General features: G+C 46.2%; 1 protein-coding gene across 5 annotated transcripts in view; it reads left to right on the top strand.

Annotated features, from left to right (window-relative positions):
* The window catches only part of Spats2l (spermatogenesis associated serine rich 2 like), a 170955-nt gene that overhangs the window by 32792 nt on the left and 116500 nt on the right, over window positions 1-21663 (top strand). Inside the window, exon 3 of one of the 5 annotated variants that reach the window (XM_085684155.2) lies at window positions 18815-18881. The exons of the other annotated variants lie outside the window; for them this stretch is intronic. Coding sequence (XP_085540281.2) covers window positions 18841-18881 — 41 coding nt within the window. The 5' untranslated portion in view covers window positions 18815-18840. The remainder of the gene's footprint in view (window positions 1-18814; window positions 18882-21663) is intronic. 5 annotated transcript variants of the gene reach the window in all.

Here is a 21663-nt window from a genome sequence, read left to right on the forward strand (position 1 = left end):
GAACGGTTGACTCTCCACAAGTCGCGTTATTATCGTATAGAGAGCAAAGAGTAAATAAGACACCAGCTTAATGAAATAACAGTTCATTTTAACTTAATGGAAGTCATTTTTTTCTTCGGTGCTTCACTATGGAAATAGGCCACCATCATATTTTTATTCTGCCATTCCTCATAACCTTGTAGCCTGCTTCCTGTTCCGGCTTTTAAGAGCTGTTTTTTTAAAGACCCTTAAGGGACCTTCTTTAGTACTTTCCTTGGTAGCATAATTATTCATCTATATCATACCCCTTAGAATGTCTGCAGGTTTGGAGATTCAGAAACTTCCTAATGAGATACGGTTAATGGTCTGTATAGGGTGCCACCGTGTTTACACCTGGCTTAGCCAGCATAAATTATATTTAATTAGTCACCCCACAGAAGTAGATATTTGAGAATAGATTTAGTACCTAAAGCACAGTTTGCTTTTTATGTAAAGTAGTCATAAATAAGAGTCTTTGAGAATTTTGTTTATCTTTATGCGTGTGGGCATTTTGCCTGCTCGTGGTTCACCGTGTCGGTACGGTGTGCCTATAATGTACCGGACCCCCTGGGACTGGGGTGACAGTTGGTTGCCGGCATCCTTGACCACTAAGCCATAGCTCCAGCCCTGCAAGTAAGTTTCTCAGTCATATCTGTAGATTTTAAAACCTTGTCTGGGAGCTGGAGAGATATAGGTAGTGAAGTAGTACTTGCCTTGTAAACATGAAGACTTGAACTGAATCCCAAAGACCCAAGTAGAAGAGACCAGGTGTGTGCTATATACTTGTTATCCTAGCAGAGACAGGGAAACGCTGGGGCTCATTGGTTGGGAGGCCTAGCCTATTTGGTGAGCTCTGGTCTAATTAGAGACTCTGCCTTTGAAAAACAAGATGGGTGGGGCTCAAGTAATGGCGCCCAAGGTTGGCCTCTTATGTGCGCACATGCATACACACAGGCACATGCGCACACGTTCCCCACCCCCAGATATTCCCCCCTTCCGCATACACTTAAAGATTGCTTATGGCGACAAAGACCACTCTTGGGGACTTAAGTCATAGGCTGTGGGTGTGATTCTGCAGCGAAGAGTTTGCCTGGCATGAGTAAGGCCCCAGCTCTGTCCCCAGCACCCCCTGAGCACAAGCCAGAAGGAAAGAAGAGAAAATCACAGGGAGACCTTTGTTCTGTCCAGATGCTCCGTGCAGAATAGCCACGAGGAGCAGGAGATGGGACCTCTCCTGTATCGATAAGAAGCAATCGTGTTATTGATCTTTTTTATTTGTGGCTCGTAGAACGCATCGACCAGTGAAAGTCCATAGCACGTTGCTGTGTTCTTGCATAGAGCGAGATTCCCTTTTTAGCACAGAACCCTGTGGAGGGGTGGCCTGAACGCTCCAATTGGGGTCTTTCATATTGCACTTCCCTTTTGAATCTTTCAGACCACGCTTGTTCTTTAGGAGGAAGTATCGTTTCTAGGAAGGAACCTTAGCAATTTGTCGATGGCTTCTATGAGCCCTGCTATGGCAAGCTGACCGGGCACACTTGTGATGAAAATATCACACTGGTTCTCTCCTGTGACTGTCTATTGTGGTGCTCTCTCTCTCTCTCTCTCTCTCTCTCTCTCTCTCTCTCTCTCTCTCTCTCTACTATGGCTCACTCTATCTAGTGCCTCTCTCTCTTCCCCGTGGCTGGCTCCTTCTCTCTCTCCTGTGGCCCTCTTGGTTTGGTATTATCTTCAGGTTGGCCCTGGTTTTTGCGATTACTTTAGATTCTGCATCTTTCTCTACCCACCTGTGTCTCAGTGAGTCTGTGTTTCTCCCTGTTCCCCAGGATCACACTCTTTTCACATGCTACCTGTGATTACCCCTGTTGCTCTGAGAAACCAGAAACAAGAAAGCATGTTCCCTAAGATGCTGCTGCTGTCTTCCCAGCCCCAGCTCATTCCCTGGTGATGGCGCTCTTTCCCACAGAGAGAGCTGCCCGCTGCTCTGTAAACCCCCAGAAACACCGCATTGTGCCAGTGAGGAAGCAGCCGTGGGAAACACACGGTAACAGTCACCAGTATTGCTTCCATTTAGTGTGGCCTTTTCTTGTGCCTGGGAATGACTATGAGCACTTAAATTGCACACAGGTATTTCTGTGGAAACAGAAAATAAACCGGACTCTCTCAGGAAGCCACACTTGAACCCTTCGCCCTCGCTCTTCCTTTTTCGAGTCATTACCTCCGACTAGCGGCTTCCCTTTTAGCACGTATTTTGATTTTGTGAAAGTAGATCATCTGTGCCCTGATAAAATTATGGATCACAGAAGCAACATCATTATTATTAAAGATAAGGATTCCTCCTATGGCTGTGAAATATTCAGCTCCGGGGAGGAGTCTTGCTGGTACTTCTTAGGCGTTTGCGTGCAGACTCTTGTAGCGCTGACTGGCTTGATTCTGTACCACGGCTGCCTTAATGCTTGCACATAGTCGGTACCCATGAAGCAGCCCCGTGGGTGGACAGGATGAGTGTTTTTTCTGTTTCATAGGGGTAGGGGCGAGCAGAGGCATAGTGGGTTTCAGTGACTTCTATAGGATCGTTCTGTGAGCAGAGGCTGAAGTTACAGCCAGGTTAACGAGCTTCAGTGTCTACTTCTCTTATCAAAGTTGTTATGTGAAAAATGATTTCTAGGCCCATGTTGACCTCTGACTGGCTGAGGGTAGCCTTGAACTCCTGATCTTGCAACCTGTGCCTTCTCAGTGCTGAGGTTATGAGTGTGTACCCACATTCTTAAGCTCTGCGTTGAACTTCCTGAATGATTCTCCAAAGAGAGAAGACAGTAATACCTACTACACTGTAAGCATCAAAAAAAAAAAAATAGTTGAAAATAGTTCCGTAAGCCATGAAGGGTTAAGATGCACAGTTTATGTTTGGTCTGACTATCAACATGTTGTTTTGTGTTGGAGAAGTTCTGCTGTAGTTGACCCTTGCTATTTGAACATACTGCTAAATCAGATAAATTAAAAACAGAGACCTATTTACCCTAAGATTGGCTTGAAATTGCAAAAGACATGAGATTTCATGATGAGAATGATCCTTTTTCCCAAAAACACTGGCATTTGGAAGCGTTCAGACAGCAAAACTAACCGTCACATATGTGCCCTGTCAAACAATGCCATTGCTGCCCATTAATCCCATCCCCACTGGTAAAGCACATAAGCCTTTATTCTTGTTCTGACATCGTGCAGAGTAAATTTTCTTCTGAGTATCTATTTGCCATATACCATGGACTTAACTGTCCTTCAGGGAGTCGTACAGGGTTTGGAACCATGTCCCTGACTGCAGGCACGAAGCGCTCAGTGAGCAGAGGTGCTGGACAAGGGTTAGGCCAGCGGAAGAGAGCTGGGTAAGAAATTCAAAGCTGGGCATCCGCAAAGGCTACCCAACCAACCATCATCATCGTCGTCATCACCATCATCTTTCTCCATCATCCAAAATGTGGAACGAGAAACCAGAGCCAGCACCGCAGAAAGGTCTGGTTGGTTTGGGAAGAGCCAGGTGGTCTGGGAGGAAAAAGAGCGAACCAAGGAAGCAGAGCTACAGGAGACTGGCTGCTTTCTTGCCTCTGACTTCCTGGAGGGGCGGGATTGGGGAGCTCCTCCCTGCACCCTCTTCACTTGCAGACTGCACTGCGGACCTCTGAGCTATTGCAGTGCCTTTGGGGAAGTGAATAGCCCAGAGGCCCAACTTTGTGTGATTTTTTTTTTTTTTTAGTGCTTTTATGCACCCGAGGAACTGAGCCCTGTTTTCTTTCTTTCTTTCTTTCTTTCTTTCTTTCTTTCTTTCTTTCTTTCTTTCTTTCTTTTATTTATTTTTACTTTTTCTAATAGAACTGGTACCTCAAATCGCTGCCTGTTTGGCAGGTTTTTCAAGCAGGGTTTGCGATCATCATGAGCTATTCCCCACCCCCTCTTTTCCTTCTCTGGTTAAGAACAATATCCCCGCCATTCAGCCTCCAAATACAGCAAGCAGTTATGATAGAAGAAATGTCCTTACGCTAGGAGAAGAGCTGGCATCTTCGGTGATGTGAAATGTCCAATTTAGAAAACACGCTTAGAAGGGAAAGTTGCTGCCAGTCATGTTTGGAGCCAGGTAGAATCTAAAGCAATAAACATGAAATTGGAAGGGAACGTGTGTTCTGATCAGACATTCTACTCTCTCTAGTTCTACGAGTGTTTGTTGATTTTTGCTTCAATTTCAGACGTCATTTCTATCACTTCGTTAGAATGTCAAGCTGAAGACTAGTTCTGGCCCCTAGTTGGGAGTGCAAACTTGGATGAAAATTTTGGAACTGATATGTGTAATCCGAGCCTGTCAGTAATAGAGCTAAGGGATTTTCTGCTTAAAATGTCATTTAAAATGGGCCTGGGGAGATGTTTCACTCGGAAAAGGGGTTATCTCACAAGTCTGATGATCTGAGGTCAATCTCCAGCATCCGTGCAGGAGCTGGGCACGGAGACACGTGCCCCTGGCTCCAGCTCTGGGGAGGCAGAAAGAAGAATCCCTGGGGCTTGCTAACTACCAGGCTAGGTGAGTTGGTACCATGTTCAGCAAGATGTTGTAGCTCAGAAAATAAGGTAGAGAAGTGGTTGAAGTGACATCTGGCCTCTGAGTGCACACATACATGCACGAGAGCACGTGTGCACACACACACACACACACACACACAGAGAATATGAATGAATGAGAATCTGTACTGGTTAGTGTACAAGAAAAACACTCAGTCAAGGAGGTGGAAGATAGCATCAAATCCCAAAGAAAGAGCTCAATACAATGCACTGTTAATCTCCCTTTATGAAAAAATACTTCAATAGATGCTCCAAAATGTGGATAATGCCAATCCCTAAGGATATTGTTTCTTCTCTTTAATAAAATTCAATTTATAAATTAGGCATTATGAAAGATTATTAACAGCAGCTAATAGCAAAAAAACCATTTTTAAATAATTTTGTTTTATTATTTCGTGTATATGGGTGTTTTACGTGCTTGTGTGTCTGTACACCACACGCATCCAGCGCTCCCAGATGCCAGAATAAGGCATCAGATCCCCTGTGACTGGAGTTATAAATGGTTATGGGCTGTCATGGGGTCAGGCCCAGTTCCCCTGGAAGAGCAACAGACTCTCTTAACCTCTGAGCCATCCGTCCAGCCCCGCCTCCAAAAGAGCAATCTTCATGACATGCAGCAATAAGTTGTTCTCCCTCCCAGAATATCTTATCATTCTGCGTGCATCATTCTTAGGATGTGAAAATAGCATTGTCTCTTTGATGAGGGGAGGAGAGGAGAAGGTGGAGATGCTGTGACCTAGCATTAGGGTCACGCGCGAGGGTGACCAGGACACTGGTGCTTCAGCATCACCTGGTTAATCTAATAAACGAGATCTACAGCTAACGAGTGATGGACGGTAGGGTGGCATTTGCAGCATGAAGGAATGCCTAGGACAGAGGAACGACTGGCATCCTCAGCCACCGGAGCAGGGCGTTGCAAGATACGGTCGCCACACTCAGGGCAGTGTGATGGTCAGACTGTTAGGGACTGTCTGCTGCTGGAAGTTTGGTTTTAAAATTTCTGGAACGTGGCTAACCATGAGTGACTGAAACTAGGGCAAAAGAAGACGATGTCATCCGTGAGTTGTGGCTAGAGAGAGAGTAGGGAGAGCGTGGTATGATATCCTGTCACCCATTCCACTGCAGTTAGCTTCCCATTCCATTGGAGAGCTGGGCACCTCTGTGACTTCCAACCAATCCCAGTCTGCCTCTATAGTTTTCCCATGCACCTCGTGTAAGTTAAGATGTGCGACTCGCTTTCTAAAAGGCAGTTTGACAGTATGTTCTTTTCCCTTAGTCCTTTAAACTAGGCTTATTTTATTTGCAGGCATTCAAGCTAATGAAAGAGTTGAGGATCTATGCAAAGGTGTTGGCCACAAAGACTGACTAGAACACCATTTACAAAATGGTAAATAGCAAATTGTTTAAACAAGATAATAGATTAGTTAAAGAGTCATATTTATATATGTGTGCTATTTATACAGGACATATACTATATATGTTATACTATTATATATAATATACAAATGATATAGATGCAATAGTGTAACACATATAGTATATATGGTAGTTTGAATGTAATTGGCTCCCATAATCTCATAGGGAATGGCACTATTAGGAGGTATGGCATTGTTGGAGTGGGTGTGGCCTTGTTGGAGGAAGTGCATCACTGTGGGGGTGGGCTTTGAGGTTTCTGATGCTTAGGATACCGCCCCGTGTCTCAGTTGACTTCCTGTTGCCTACAAGATGTAGGACTCTCAGCTATATCACCATGTCTGCCTGCATGCTGCCTTGTCCCGCCATGATGATAGTGGACTGAACCTCTGAAACTGTAAGCCAGCCATCCCAATGAAATGTTTTCCTTTATAGATTTGCCATGGTCACAGTGTCTCTCCACAGAGATAGTGTATGTCCTATGCATGCACATACCATGTTCCTGTCATTTGTAGAAATGCTCTTTAGGTACCCTAGATTATATAGCAGGTAAATAGCAGCAATGAAATGTTTTTAACATCTTGTTGAAATAAAATGCTCAAAACCGAAGACGTACAGTGTAAACACATTTTCATACACTAATGTACTTATAGGAAAGGAACACTGAGAGCTTTGTAAGTGATTCACTGGATGGTAAGATTATCAGAATTTAAAATGTTCTTTTATCTGTGTCTTGATAATTTTTTAATTTGGTATTGTTTCCTTAATAAGAAAAAGGTTATTGACTGAAATGAAAAATAAACTAGCCAAACTTTGTGAAAGGGACCAACTCCAAAATATATCCTGAGAACAACAATAGGATGATTTTGAGCTGAGTTGGTTGGTCAATTTTGTTTGTCTTTGAGACACTATGTCCCTCTGTTACCCTGGCCAGTTTGTAACTCAGTATGTAGCCCAGGCTGAGCCTTAGACTCACGGAGTTGCCTGTGCCTGCCTCCGAATGTGGGGTTCCATGGCATATGCCCCATGCCCAGCTTGAAAACATATCCTAGCCGACATGCTTTTGAGAGTCACTTTGATGTGGTAGAGAGTGCAGTTTTCTTTCAAATCTTCCCTGAAAAAAAATATGAAGACACTCAGTGTATTGGGGCAGTTCAGGGCATCCTTCACTTCCCACAATACCGTACCTATTTCCATTCCTACCCCCACGAAGTTCCAATGCACAGGAGAAAAGCTCCCTGAATGCTTCATCTTCACAAGCTGCCAAGTGACGAAAACATGCCTTAAGAAGAAGGACTTTCAGGGCTGGAGAACTGGCTCAGAGGTTAAGAGCACTGATTATTCTTCCGGAAGTCCTGAGTTCAATTCCCAGTAACCACATGGTGGCTCACAACCATCTGTAATGAGATCTGGTGCCCTCTTCTGGCCTGCAGGCAAACATGGAGGCTGGACACTGTATATAATAAATAAATAAATCTTTAAAAAGAAAAAGAAGAGGAGGAGGAAGAGGAGGAGGAAGAGGAGGACTTGCATCGTTTGTACACACTCTGACTAGCCAGCTCTGAGAGATCATCCCTAATCTTCGCCTTTAGAGAGAGAGAGCCAAAAGATGCAGCTTTCTGTCGCTTGTTGATTCCCCAGCTAGTTCACATGTTTTTAGAGAACGTTCTAGAAAGGCATGCAGAGCTGAGAACTGCTCAGTGTTTCATGCCAAACCTCAACAAACTCACTTCCTCCAGAAAGGAAAAGTCCACATCTGGTAACCTCTAGCAACCTCTGGGAATCTTCCATGGGTAGCAAGAAGGCCTCTATCTCAATCCCCGGACTGGGTTTTCGTAAGCAAGGCTTACGAAAGTGTTCGAGTATTTTTTCTCATTAGCCACCCTGGGCCATTTTCCTGAGAAGGTAACCTGTTTATCCTCTGCCTAAAATTACACCTACAGAATATGGACAACGGTCGAAGACACGCATGTATGAGTGTCGTACTAAAACACATTGTCTTCTGGGCTAGTTCAAGAAGCAATTTAAAAGTTTAAATGTATAGATTTGGGATGGCGTCATGATGAAGCTAGAGGCCCGTCCTTACAGTGCACAGCAGCAGACCGGGCTGGCCGTCCTTACAGTGCACAGCAGCAGACCGGGCTGGCCGTCCATACAGTGCACAGCAGCAGACCGGGCTGGCCGTCCATACAGTGCACAGCAGCAGACCGGGCTGGCCGTCCATACAGTGCACAGCAGCAGACCGGGCTGGCCGTCCATACAGTGCACAGCAGCAGACCGGGCTGGCCGTCCTTACAGTGCACAGCAGCAGACCGGGCTGTCCGTCCATACAGTGCACAGCAGCAGACCGGGCTGCCCGTCCATACTGTGCACAGCAGCAGACCGGGCTGGCCGTCCATACAGTGCACAGCAGCAGACCGGGCTGGCCGTCCTTACAGTACACAGCAGCAGACCGGGCTGGCCGTCCATACAGTGCACAGCAGCAGACCGGGCTGGCCATCCATACAGTGCACAGCAGCAGACCAGGCTGGCCATCCATACAGTGCACAGCAGCAGACCGGGCTGGCCGTCCTTACAGTGCACAGCAGCAGACCAGGCTGGCCATCCATACAGTGCACAGCAGCAGACCGGGCTGTCCGTCCATACAGTGCACAGCAGCAGACCGGACTAGCCATCCTTACAGTGCACAGCAGCAGACCGGGCTGTCCGTCCATACAGTGCACAGCAGCAGACCGGGCTGGCCGTCCATACAGTGCACAGCAGCAGACCGGGCTGGCCATCCATACAGTGCACAGCAGCAGACCAGGCTGGCCATCCATACAGTGCACAGCAGCAGACCGGGCTGGCCATCTAGTAACTTCTGAAAGGACATGGATGGGGAAACACACGCTGTGGCTCACAGGCTGGGAAACATAAGAAAGATGGCCCTGCCGTTTTAGGTCCAGGGCCTCCAGCCTGGTAAATTCAAGGGCTGAATTTGGCCACTTTCAGACTTTCTCCCAGTTCTGAAGCTGAACGGCGGCAGTGGTCAGAGGTCCTTTATCATTGCCTCTGTTGCTAGGGTGGAGGCAAGCCCATCAAATCCCCTCTCCCGCCTCTTACCTCTGCTGTCCCAGTAAGCCACTGTTTTCTTGTATATTTTCCCTTTTCTTGTGTTACTCTATGTAATTTCAGAGCAAATCTCATTTTGACAATCTCCATATCCTCCAATGTATGATGTATCTTTGCAACTCCTGCGGGGGGAAAAAAATCTTAAAGGCGGAGGCTTCCATTATTCACCAATTTTAAAAGCTCTCCCCTGGGCGCTAAATGTCAGTTCAGAGGATTCCACATTTGTTATCATGTCTAACCTAACCAATAGAAATCTAAGCCGTAATTTGAAACAGAGTGGTTCCTGCCTGGAGTCATTGGGCTCATACATAGATGGCAGAATTTATTCCTATAATTTAAGAAGATATTAGAATTTTTTAACACTTTTTGAACTATTCATCCAGTGTCTAAATTGAATATACAAGAACGAGCTAATGCATGTGCTCTTAGATCTAGCATTTTTAATTGTAGATAGGATATTTTTAATTGAATAATTATTTCAGTTGAAGCTACTGTGAAATATACCAGGTTGTTGTCTCGTGAAAGGTTTTACGACTCAAATATTTGTATGTTTAATTAGTCTAATGTATAGACGTGTGAATATGTTACTCTTTCTACCTGTATGTGAAATACCAGCCTGTTCTCTGCAATAGACATAGAAAATCTAACCCAAACAGGCACAGAGGAAGCCATTAACAGCAGCTTGTTCTTTCTCCTTTCCTGGTGTAAAAATACCTTAGTCCGTGAAGTAAAAGTATCCCGCGGAAGGCCTGCTTGCTTGCCCCTCCCTGGCGGTCAGCGGCGGTCAGCATAGAAACCATCAGGCGACATTTTACAGGAAATATCTTCAGTGAGAGTTGGCGGGGCTGTACGGTTCTTGACGCATCTTCCTTTTTGTTCCTTGTTCCTTTCGGAACCCTGCATTGTTATGAGGTGACTGAGCCAGCTTAAATCCCATCATCTGAGAGAAATGGGCAAGAAAGAGAAAGCTCATTTTCCTCACAATTTAAGCAGTTTTCTATTTGCTCTTTGCCTGATTACCCATTGGGACTGCATTCACCCATCACCAAGACACATGGAATGGTGAGCTCCCCTGGGTCAGGTTGCGAGGTCCCTGATTGCCAGTAACTTCACCGGATCTTCCAAATGGCATGGTACTTCTTTGGCTAGTGGAAATTATATGGATGGATACTTTTACCAAGCCACAAATACCCTCTCACCAAGCTTGCCAGTTTCTTCGGTTATTGTAGTCACTGGAAATCTAGTAAACTGATCGCTTCGTTTGCAAAGCTTCGTAAACAGTGGCCTGGACGTTGGATTCATTTGCAGCAAATTAAGTGGAACTCTGAAAGCTATACCATTAATCCAGACTAGATAGAAAAGCTCTCTCTCCTGGTTTTCCAAAGTCATATCTTAAGAACGCGCGGTAAAAAATTTCCTTTCTCATTACTGCTCTATGCATGCCTCTCCGAAAGGATCAAATCAAAAGTTAGCAAACAAAGTATTTCCAACTCCCAGCCACTGTATTTTCCAAGATAGCTTGCTGATGTAGCAGGGAACATCGCTTCTGAACATAAAGCTGTATAATGCGTTAGAGCTAAATGAAATTTAAAACGACGCGTGATAAACCCCGAAAAAGTAATGCTTCAAAATAGGAATGTCAGCAGGCTGCCTATTACGTAACCATAATACTAGTGTTGAGTAGATGGATGAGCTGCGGGGGATGGCAGAAAATGTTGTCTTCCGTGGGGTATGGAGGAATATGCAAACGCGATTTTGACGTGATTGACTGCAGAGGCATGCCAGGACATGGTGACCCATGTTCAGATTGCCCTCGGTTAGCTTTGGACAAGGCAGCGTCGTGAAGATGATTGAATTTTCAGGATGCTCCCCACTAGCCTTTCAGCATTAAGTCCGGCTGTGCTGATCCTTTAAAACCATGGGGAGAGTCCTCAGAGAGAGAACTGGGGAAGGAATTTCTTCAGCGGCCAGGGCTCATCTAACTGAGCTGAGGACATCGGAGACGGGCTGGAGCAAGTCGGTGAAGGAAGAAGGTGGGGCGTGAGTCTACTGTGTGTGTGGCCTCAGCTGGACGCTGTGACTTCACGTGTGGCCAGATCACCGTGCCTCCTGGAAACAGGCATATGCGAGACTGTCATGGGAAGAGATACTTGATGCAGAGAACCGAGTTGAGTGTTTTAATCTGCCCCAAGTTTTTGATATGTGTCCATCAGTATTGCATCAGAGCTAATCCTGGAAAGAAGAAGGATGCTGGCTCTTTCACTTTTTCCCTCATTTCATTTTGGGGAAAAGTTAAGAACAGTAAGCGTGAAGAAGTTAAGTTTGGGTCAGCGTTAATCCTGAAAATGCTGTCGCTTTATGGGAGCTATGGGGTGGAGTTAACATTTACTAAGAACTAAGAACTTTTTAGCAATCTCAGGATCTTGTCCTATACTCTGGGCGCATTCTTGTGGAACTGGATCTCATCCAAGAATGTGACCTACTTGCTATAGAAAGACTTCAAGAAATAAGTGACCCCTCGGGCATGGCATGGAGCATCCTGCCAGCGACCACTGCCATTCTGTCATCCGAGACCTTCTGGAAAGAATGTCTCAGCATCCCAGAGTGACAGGATCCAGAGACTGTGACCCTTCAGTTTGCAAATGAGGCCTAGAAAGGAAAAGTCACTTAATGGCCCCATCACAAGGCAGTGGCACAGGCGGTAAGTAAAGTCGAAGTCCCCATGTGCAGATCACGGAAAGATGGCAGGAGCCACTAAATTGCGTTGCGTGTTCTACACGCCTCCTTTCCGGTCCCCTTGGAATCAACGGTTTCATCCAGCCACGGGAGGACGGTTCGTGGTGTTCCTGCAAATTTCAGAAGCCAGCTCTTTCTGGCTGCTCAGAATGTCAGTACTTAGGAGTCTTCAGACTGTGCTCACTCAACTTCTCAGGAAGACGGTCTTCATCTCCTGTCTGGGAGGCATCCGAGAGTGCCCTCCATCCTAAACAGAGAGTCAAAGAAGGGGGTGCGGGCTCATTGCTCATACCCAGACTTCCTTCCCAGCCCTTTATTTAAAGCCCTCCCTCCCTCCCTGCCTCCCTCCCTCCCTGCCTCCCTCCACAGAGCCTCCACATAGCTGAGCTGTAAGCCTGGTGGGTTTAGTTTTTCTAGAAAATAAATCATTCATGTCCCACAGGGTTGGAAACGGGTGGTTGACTAGCTGCCCCGTGTAAGGCAGAGCTCCTGCTTTCCTGGATTTCCTAGGGTTTGGGGCGGGGAGAGCACAGGCTACCCTCTTTGTATCCTTGTCTGCAAATCCTTGTGCCTCTGTCTGTGTTCCCAAGCATGTTGGGTCAGGTCTCCGCTCTTTGGGACTTGAGCTCTCGAAGGAGACAGGGACCCACACATCCTCTACACACTGCAGTCACGGCCTGGGCTGTGGTGTTGCATTTTATCTATATATCTGCTTGTTTGTTTGTGAAATGTCAAGAATCTTGGCCTTCAGCCCTACAGGGGAAGAGTAAAGGAAATCTCAGCTCTCAGGCGCAAGGAGTTAGCAGCCATAAAGATAGCGCCATATGCTCAGGCACTGCCAGGAGCCTGTGAGCGGGAAGAAGAAGAAATTGAATCCTCGCAGGCTTTGCATTACCGTCAGGAATTAACCTCACAGCATGGTTCACGATCACATTTATGGAAGAGTTTTGACAGTGAAGCGCGCCACTATGCAACGGTGGAAATCAGAGTATTATTTGTTTGTTTGTTTGGAGACCAGCGCTTGGCAGGTGGGAACAGCAAGCGTCCCTGTCAGTGTCTGTGTTTTCAGACGCACCAACCAGCCATGGGAAACTGTCCTCCAAGTGTGTTCACACTAGGGCCAAATGTTTGCTAAGTGGCTAGACGACGTATGGGGGATGCCATGGCAGCCGCCACATGTTTGCCGTAGGAAGCGCTCAAAGCAAACTAACTCCCCCAAATCCTGAGAATTAAAATTAAAGGCATTTGCACATGTTTTATTTTGCCAAGAACTGAATTTTTTTTCATGAAAAATACAAATACACTAACCTGTCAGTAACTTTTCCCCAACACCTGATATAGTTTTGTTCCTACCACATTACTCCTGGCGTTCTGACTCGTGTAATTGTCACCGAAGGGATTCGTCTAATGTCGTATTCGGAGCCGATGGCTGATTTATATAGCTAAGGCTATGAAGGATGGGGCAGTAAAATTTTTATATTCGCCTCTCCCCCCATAGTGAGGGGGTTATTGATTGAGTCTTTGTTTAGATGCAACCCCAATTCCACCTTGAACAACATAGCTAACAATGACGAGTATAGGAGTAATACAGACTTCTTGTCTGTATATACAGGTGTTCTTGTGTCTGGCTAGCCTTAGATAGAGTGTGGCTAGGCTTAGATAGAGTGTGGCTAGCCTTAGTTAGTCTGGCTAGCCTTAGGTAGAGTGTGGCTAGGCTTAGATAGAGTGTGGCTAGCCTTAGATAGAGTGTGGCTAGGCTTAGATAGAGTGTGGCTAGCCTTAGGTAGAGTGTGGCTAGCCTTAGGTAGAGTGTGGCTAGCCTTAAGTAGAGTCTGGCTGGCCTTAGGTAGTGTCTGGGCTAGCCTTAGGTAGAGTCTGGCTAGGCTTAGATAGAGTGTGGCTAGCCTTAGTTAGTCTGACTAGCCTTAGATAGAGTGTGGCTAGCCTTAGATAGAATGTGGCTAGCCTTAGGTAGAATCTGGCTAGCCTTATGTAGAGTCTGGCTAGCCTTAGCTAGAGTGTGGCTAGCCTTAGGTAGAGTCTGGCTAGCCTTAGGTAGAGTCTGGCTAGCCTTAGGTAGAGTCTGGCTAGCCTAGAGGTTTGGTTATAAACCCCTGCCTCTTGGCACAGTTTTTAAGAGTCTCAACCAGCCCTTTGCCATTTCTGTTCCATCCTTTCAACCTAGCACTGTGTTCAGCTGACGATCACTTGTCTTTTCATGAATTCTGGTTATGTTATGTAATGCATCCTCTGCGGTCTGTTTTTTTTTATTTTTACTTTATGTATATAAATGCTTTGCTTGTATGTATGTGCATGCACCGTGTGTAAACCTGGTGCCCATAGAGGCCAGAAGAGGGTATCAGATCCCCGGGACCTGGAGTTACAGACAGTTGAGAGTTGGCAGTGTGAGGGCTGGGGATTGGACCTGCCAACTTTTAGCCACGAAGTCCTCTCTCCAGGCCGCTCTACAGTCTCTTTGATCGCCTTTCTGCCTTAAGCACTTCCCTATGTCAGTATATAGCTCAAATTTGTATGTATGTCCTTGAAGAAAGAACTAGAGACTAATGGGTCTTGGGTCCCACCTCTGGTATATGTTCCACTCGGGGACAATGCCTCCTGGTATAGAACTGAAAGGGGCACTTGCTTCATTTGTGATCCAAGTTTGTTCTCTTGTGCGAGCGTACTGATGATCTAAGGGGTGTAGAGAGTCCTGTACAGGAAGACTTAACAGGAGTTATGCATTTTGTTTTTTGTCAGGCAGTGGTGGCTCACGTCTTTAAGCCCAGCACTCGGGAGAAAGAGGGAGGCAGATCTCTGAGTTTGAGGCCAGCCTGGCCTACAGAGTAAGTTCTGGGACAACCAGAACTATTACACAGAGAAATCCTGTCAAAAAAAACAACAACAACAAAACAAAACCAAACAAACAAACAAAAAATCCCACCACATTTTGGTTTTGAAGCCAACTGTACACCTAGCAAAAGCTAAGAGACAAAGGAGAGACTTAAACAATATCTTTCGCCCTGTTCTAATCATTATCCAAGATAGCTGGCTTAACCAGTCACCCCCACCTCTCTCTCTCTCTCTCTCTCTCTCTCTCTCTCTCTCTCTCTCTCTCTCTCTCTCTCTCTCTTGATCCTGGCCTTGTACACAGGCATTTCAGGTTGTTCTTGGGAATCTCTTGCTTCTTAAAGAGCCATTAGCTTTAAATAGCTGGATTCAATGGCAGGGACCCTCAGTCTCTGTTCCACAAGGCCTTTTCCTACTACTCCCTGGGTTCCCACTACTCCCTGGGTGAGGAACGCACTCTGAATTCTTCCCCTTCACTGTTGATTATGGTAACAGTCAGCTGCAGGGTACCCTGGTGCTGGCACACCTGAATTCAGGCTCCTCTGCCCAGACATTCCCTCTCCTGTTCTGCAGCCTAGTCGGCCAGGACAATGGAGGAGGTTAAAAGGGTAATGAGTTCTGATACTTTCCAAGTGGTTTCACAGCATAAAACCCTTCGTGTTTGAGGAGAAAAATGAGAAGAAGGTGGGGTGGGGTGGGGTGAACACAAAGATACACAAGCATCACTGCCACCTAGGGAGCTTTCCCAGGTGTTCTCAAAGCCACATTTGCAGGAGAATCTACTTTGTTCTGTGCACCACTCTCTAGAGCTGGGAGCATTCTTGTGCCAAGGATGCCCTTTCCAGTACCCTGAAGCGTGGCTGTGCAATTCCAGCCGGCCCCTGTCAGCGCCCTCCCTGATCAAAGTGCAGAGGGTTTTTCCAAATATCTTAATTCCAGACTTTTCAACCTAGGGGAGCTGAGGGATGGGGATGGAAAAGTCTGGTCTGGAAACCACATCTGAGAACAGTTGTGGAAAGAGGAAACTTGGCCCCACTGAAACCTGGCTAACACAGCACAATCGCTCCGTTGAAATGTGGGGTCTTGATTTCATGCATCAAGAGGAGCTCCCTTGTCTGTTCTCCAATGGATGGATTTGGTGAATCTTAGAGGCGGTAACTTTGCTGCTAATCAAGGGCTAGAACCGGCCCACACACATCTGCCTCTCTCTCCTGTTGCTTGTTATGAAAGAAAGAAAGAGAGAGAGAGAAAGAAAGAAAGAAAGAAAGAGAGGGGAGGGAGGGAGGAGAGAAGAAAGAAAGAAAGAAAGAAAGAAAGAAAGAAAGAAAGAAAGAAAGAAAGCAAGCAAGCAAGCAAGCAGGCAGGGAGGGAGGGAGGAAAGGAGAGGGAGGGAGGGAGGAAGGAAGGAAAAAGCCCTCTCAGCTTTTTAAATGAAGTCACTACCCCTATTGCAGAAAGCAGGGACAAATGAACGTGAATCACTAGATAGTTTCACCCCCTATAAACCCTTTTCTGTCTTCCACCCACAGTAGATGTGGGACCCCCCTATTTTTCAGACTTTAAATATAGCCATCTTTATCTTGTCATATCAGCTCTTAAAGAAAGAATTCTGTCTTGGTGGAGCTTATTCCTTGAAGTTAAAAAAAAAAGAGAGAGGAGGGCCCTGGAGGTGTTTGCTAGTCAGACCCGTTCCCATTGTCCCTGAGAACGGAATACACAATGAGCTGTGCTGAACAATGACTTTTGTAAGTCCGGAGTAATAGTTCTAAAATAGAAATAGTCACCATTGCTGAGGGCAACCTGCCTCTGCAGACAGCACATTACACAAGGCCTAAGGTAAAGATACCCGGTCCATGTTCTTATGTCTTCTCGACGGGAGCTACGCCTTCTTGATGTCAGCAGAGGCTTCGGTGACATTAAATATTTGCCGAGGGAGTTTCTTCGGAGAGCAATTGCTTCACCAAGGCTTTTGGGAGCTGACTAAGCTTAACTAATCATGTGTGATTATTTGCCTGTGCCCAGAATGTTGACAATGTGACTCGTTAGCTCAGACCCTGTCTTCCGTGCCATAAAGGAACAGATGCATTGGCCCAAACCAAGAGTTCCCATGCAAGCTATGTTCTCGGTGGGAAAGTGTTGGTGTCTCCTGCTTTTGTACAGTGGTGTGACTTTGACCTTTGCCTCCATTCCTTGGCGTGATGCATAGTTATTGTGGGTAAAGAGTTAGGGAATGCTGCGTCCAGCTCACTTGGACTTTGTTCTTGCGCCTCACAGGCCCTCAACAGAACAAAGACTGATTCCTGATTCCTGATTCCTGCCAAGACTTCTTGCTATTTTGCTGTCCTCCCTTTGGGTGATGTTTGTAGAAAACACACACAGCTTTTGCTTCTGAGTGCGTTTTAAAGTGCTTTTTGGTATATGCAAGTATGCTCTCTCCTGTTGCTTGTTATGAAAGAAAGGAAGGAAGGAAGGAAGGAAGGAAAAAAGGAAGGAAGGAAGGAAGGAAGGAAGGAAGGAAGGAAGGAAGGAAGGAAGGAAGCAGGGAGAAAGGGCGGGCAGGCGGGAGGGAGGGAGGGAGGGAGGGAGGGAGGGAGGGAGGGAGGGAGGAAGGAACACTTAAATAATCAACACTAAAATTCAAGAGGAAACAGCCACAAGCGTGTTACGACTATGCTGCAGCTGCACGAGCCAGCTTCTACCAACAAAGGCACACCTTTGACGTCTTGCCGGGCTTGTGTTTCGTAGCTAAACATGACATTTAGGAAATGTCAACTCGGAATGGCTTTTTAAAACACTGTAGTAACGTCTGGCTGGCTATTCAGAAAATCTCCGACTTACAAGAATTGGACAAACAAGTTTCCCGTAGGTGTAAGAAAAGGCTGCCCACCTCCTCCCTCTCTGCCTTTCATCACCTTTTCTACCTTTCCTCTCTCACTGTGGCACCAAGGGCCAGTCCCTTAGGCACGGCTGTGGAAACCCTTGTGGGGAAAGTCGGCCCTTCTTAGAAATGCGTGGATTCTAAGGTAAAGAAACAGTTATGGGAAGTACACAGAGTTAGGGGTGACCCCAGAATTGGGTTCTGGGTAGGACCAGGTATGGACTGCCAGGATTTATTTTTCTAACATGTTATAATTATTTTAAATGTACTTCTCTTTAATTCGTTTGGACTTAAAAAATAACTTTTTAAAAATAAAGATCAGGTGTTTCTGAAAGAGAAAAAGGAAAAAAAGCATCCCCCTTTTCATTGATGTGTTCGTTGATGAAATGGGTCACGCTGGTAACCACACCTACGCACACAGGCGCAAGCATGTTCACACATGGGTACATATGTTCAGCAGTTTGTGTTGCATTGTTTGTGAAAGATTTCCACGCAAGCATTTGGTCTTTGTAGTGACTTTACCAATGATGGAGCCAGGGTTCAGAGAGCTTGAAATATTTGGATTTGTGAAAGCAAGGCTGGGGGCTCCAGGTTTAAGTTCTGAACTGTGTTCTGCTTCCATCCTATGCTGCATGGTACGGCCCCTTGAGCCTTTTAAACAGGGAAGCAAACACACGTGCAGACGATTGGCAAGCAGAATATAACTCAGACATTTTCAGGCCATCTCCAATCTTAGTATTCGGCTATTTTATAAGATCTCTGTTTCTGGAAGATTGAAAATTTGATGAGTCTTAGGCAGAGTTCTTCCAGACTGAGAATTACCTATTCAGTACACTGACCCTTGTGTGTTAAGATTGGCATCTTCAGGCTAGGGAGACAGCCCTGCATGATTTGCTGAGTTCGAATCCCTGGCACCCACATAAAAGCCAATGCGAGTCCTGCGTGCCTGTCAATCCAGCATAGGAGGAGGACTGGGAAGACGGAGACTGGGATATCATGGGAGTTCCCTGGCCAGTGAGTGTAGCCAACCAGTGAGCTGCAGCTTGGAAAGAGACCCCACCTCAAGGGAATAAGGTGGCAAGGGGCAGAGGAGTGAACTCAATGTCCCTCTGGCCTCCGCATGTATATGAATGGGAATATCACCCACGCATGTGGGCATGTGCGCACACTCACACACATGTTCCCATTTTATATTCCTACTTATAGACTGAGCCCACACTAACAGTGTATTTATGCCGCGGTTTGGAATGACTCACCCAGTATACTCTTCTTGGTAAGTGAGCGGTTTTTTTTTTATCTGTAATATTTTATTGGAATTCAGTACCAGAAAGTAAAGCTCATTAAATGTTTGCATGTATAACGTTTTTGAAAGTCTAGATAGCATAGTTCTGAAGTGATGAACGCAGAGCAAAGCTCATCACGGAGAGGACATTACCTAGGTCTATCTAAGGAGCCGTAATGGCGCGGCGCTGACGGTCAACAACGGGAATAGTGTAGCAGAGGAACGAGAACCATTTTCTGAGATAGAAAAGCCTCACATTTAGCATAAAGCCGGAAGTAAAAATGGTTTCAAGGGGGGAAAAAAGGTGTTAGGAATTGTACGTGTTTAGCTTAGAAGCGGCGGGGGGGGGGGAACCAAGTGATCACGATGTTTCCATTCTTTGATGCTGTGATGTCAGGGTCTAAATGAGATACAGGGGAGGAAATGGAATGATTTCATTACAAATGAACGATGAATTTGTTATCAGCTGACCTAACAGGAAAAAAATCTGAGAACTGCTTGATAAAGCATTGACGAAGCCTTCATAACCATGAAATTAGCATTCTTTAGAATACAGGAGAATTTAACGAGATGATGGAAACTATTGCGTCATCGTCTGACTTCACAGATACCCGATTTCATGAGTTCCATCTTAATTTGGGGTTGGGCTTTTCCTCCTCCATCTGACCCGCCTCTCTGGAGGGACCATTGCAATCCAAATGGTGCGTCGTGGGTGGTAGCAGCAGGCTCAAGCTACGGGTTCTGCTGCAGTCCTTCATATACCTAGCTACCGGGAGATAAAACCAAACCCAGTGACATTGAAAGCAGCCCTGCCTCCTGAACACTGGTAGAAGTCCCAAGGCCCAGGCTCTCAGCTCCGCCTGAGACATGCAAGAGTTATGAAAACCATGACGTCTGCCTTTAAAAAATTTAAAAAAAAAAAGACCCAAAGAAAAAGTGATTGTTTTGTTATTCATGTTAAATGCTGTTTTCTTACTCTAAACAAGATTCCAAAAGCCAACCTAGACCAGATTCCCTTTTCCATACTTTAATTCTTCCTGGCTAGGCAGTAAAGCATAGTTGCATTTTATCCGGTGAGAACCAAGAAGCTGTGGTCATTTGGCATCCACTGAATACAGCCACTAGGTTTAGATCCGTGTACATTCAAGCAGACCACCAGATGCTCCCCGGGAAGTGGCACTGGGTTCTGAAGTCTCTGGTTATTTTAGAGCATGGCCTTACACCTCCTCGTGTATTGGCGATGCCATCCTGAGAGATGACAAAGTTAATCAGCTTGGCTTAGGAGCCGAAAGCACCCAAACACGCGGTGGCTTGACCACCGGGACAAAAACAAGCCTGCCCTCAGTCGGAGTAGGTTTGCTGTCAGTCACCAAGCACCCTTGCTATAGAGCCATGTGCGGAAAGCCCCCTGAACCAAACTGAAGGAATAGATGGTGTGGTCTGAATTAAGTAACATGTGCCTCCGACTGAAGCTGTGCAGATAGCCCGAAGACCAGATGGCAGCTATATTTGCTGCAGAACTCTATTTGGGAAATAAGCTTTGTGCCATTTTTGGTCATCTCTTACCATCTTCGGAGACCATTTTCAGAAGTCATTGAAGTGTCTAGCACACAGCTTTCCAAAACTGAACTGCCCAGGCAAGGTCCTTTGTATGACTGTGCATGCAGTCAGGATCTCTCTATGGAAAGGCCTGGAATTCCTCCCCCCCCCCCCACCCCGGCACTGTTAAAGACACAATCCTCCTGTGTCTCTCACCGTTCACCCAGGCAGCTCACGCCACGGATAAACCTCATCCTGTGAAAATCCCATCAAGGTCACAGAGGAGGGGTCTGAGGGAACAGGCATGCACGCTTACTGTTGGTCTCTGTCTGGGGGTTGACTAGAATATCTGCTTACACTCAGAAGCTAAGCACACATCCACAACACACACACAAAGGGGGAGCGCTCCTCCCTTCCAAGGCAGAACAGCATTGACGTTGCTTCTTCCGGAAAACCTTGACGATTTATCTCACCTCACGTGAAAGGGTCGATCTTTGGACAATAGGGCAAGCTCCAAGCTTGAAGTAAAACAGAGAAACAGCACTCATCCTAGGATCGCTTATCATAGAAAACCAGGATAGAAGGTTCCGGAAATCACTCAGGATTGTGATTTTTCTCAAACGGCAGGATCCTCTGGGATCTTAGGTTGCCTCTCCGGATCTTGCTGGTTGGCCACGGCCTTTGTTCCTTCTGGTGGGTTCTCATTTCACACCTCCTCATCACTGTTGCTTTCTCTAGTAGACTTTTGAGCTATTCTAGTCCAAACCATACCTGTCCATCCACAACGCATATTGCTTTCGGTCTGATCTTTAGACAATAGCGACAGGATTCTGTCTTTCACCTTACATGTCCAGTGACCCTCTGCCATCCTATAGCAAACCCAATCCCGATTTCTGTGTTTTGGTTTCATAGTACAGGGTGGGAACCGACTTCCGCTTCCTCTTTCTGGCTTTGCTTCCTGTATTCTACAGCATGTTAGTGCCCAAGGCAGTACGATGGACACCAAGCCCTACCCCACTTCTGTGATAAGTCCACTCTTTCACAAGGTGCCTCAAAATGACACCTAGAGGGTATCTGCTGGGACACCCTCCTCCTATTCCTTCTAGCCCTGTGAGTCCTACCCATTCAGCTGTTACTGACTCGGGTCCCACATTCTAGTTCAAAACACGCATCTACCATTAAAGCGGAAGTCCCTTGACGGGGCAGAGTGAGGGGTTCAGGGCGTGGCATGGCC

The sequence above is a fragment of the Myodes glareolus genome, chromosome 27 (assembly GCF_982192425.1).
Source record: "Myodes glareolus chromosome 27, mMyoGla1.1, whole genome shotgun sequence".
In the NCBI taxonomy this organism is placed as follows: Eukaryota; Metazoa; Chordata; class Mammalia; order Rodentia; family Cricetidae; genus Myodes; species Myodes glareolus.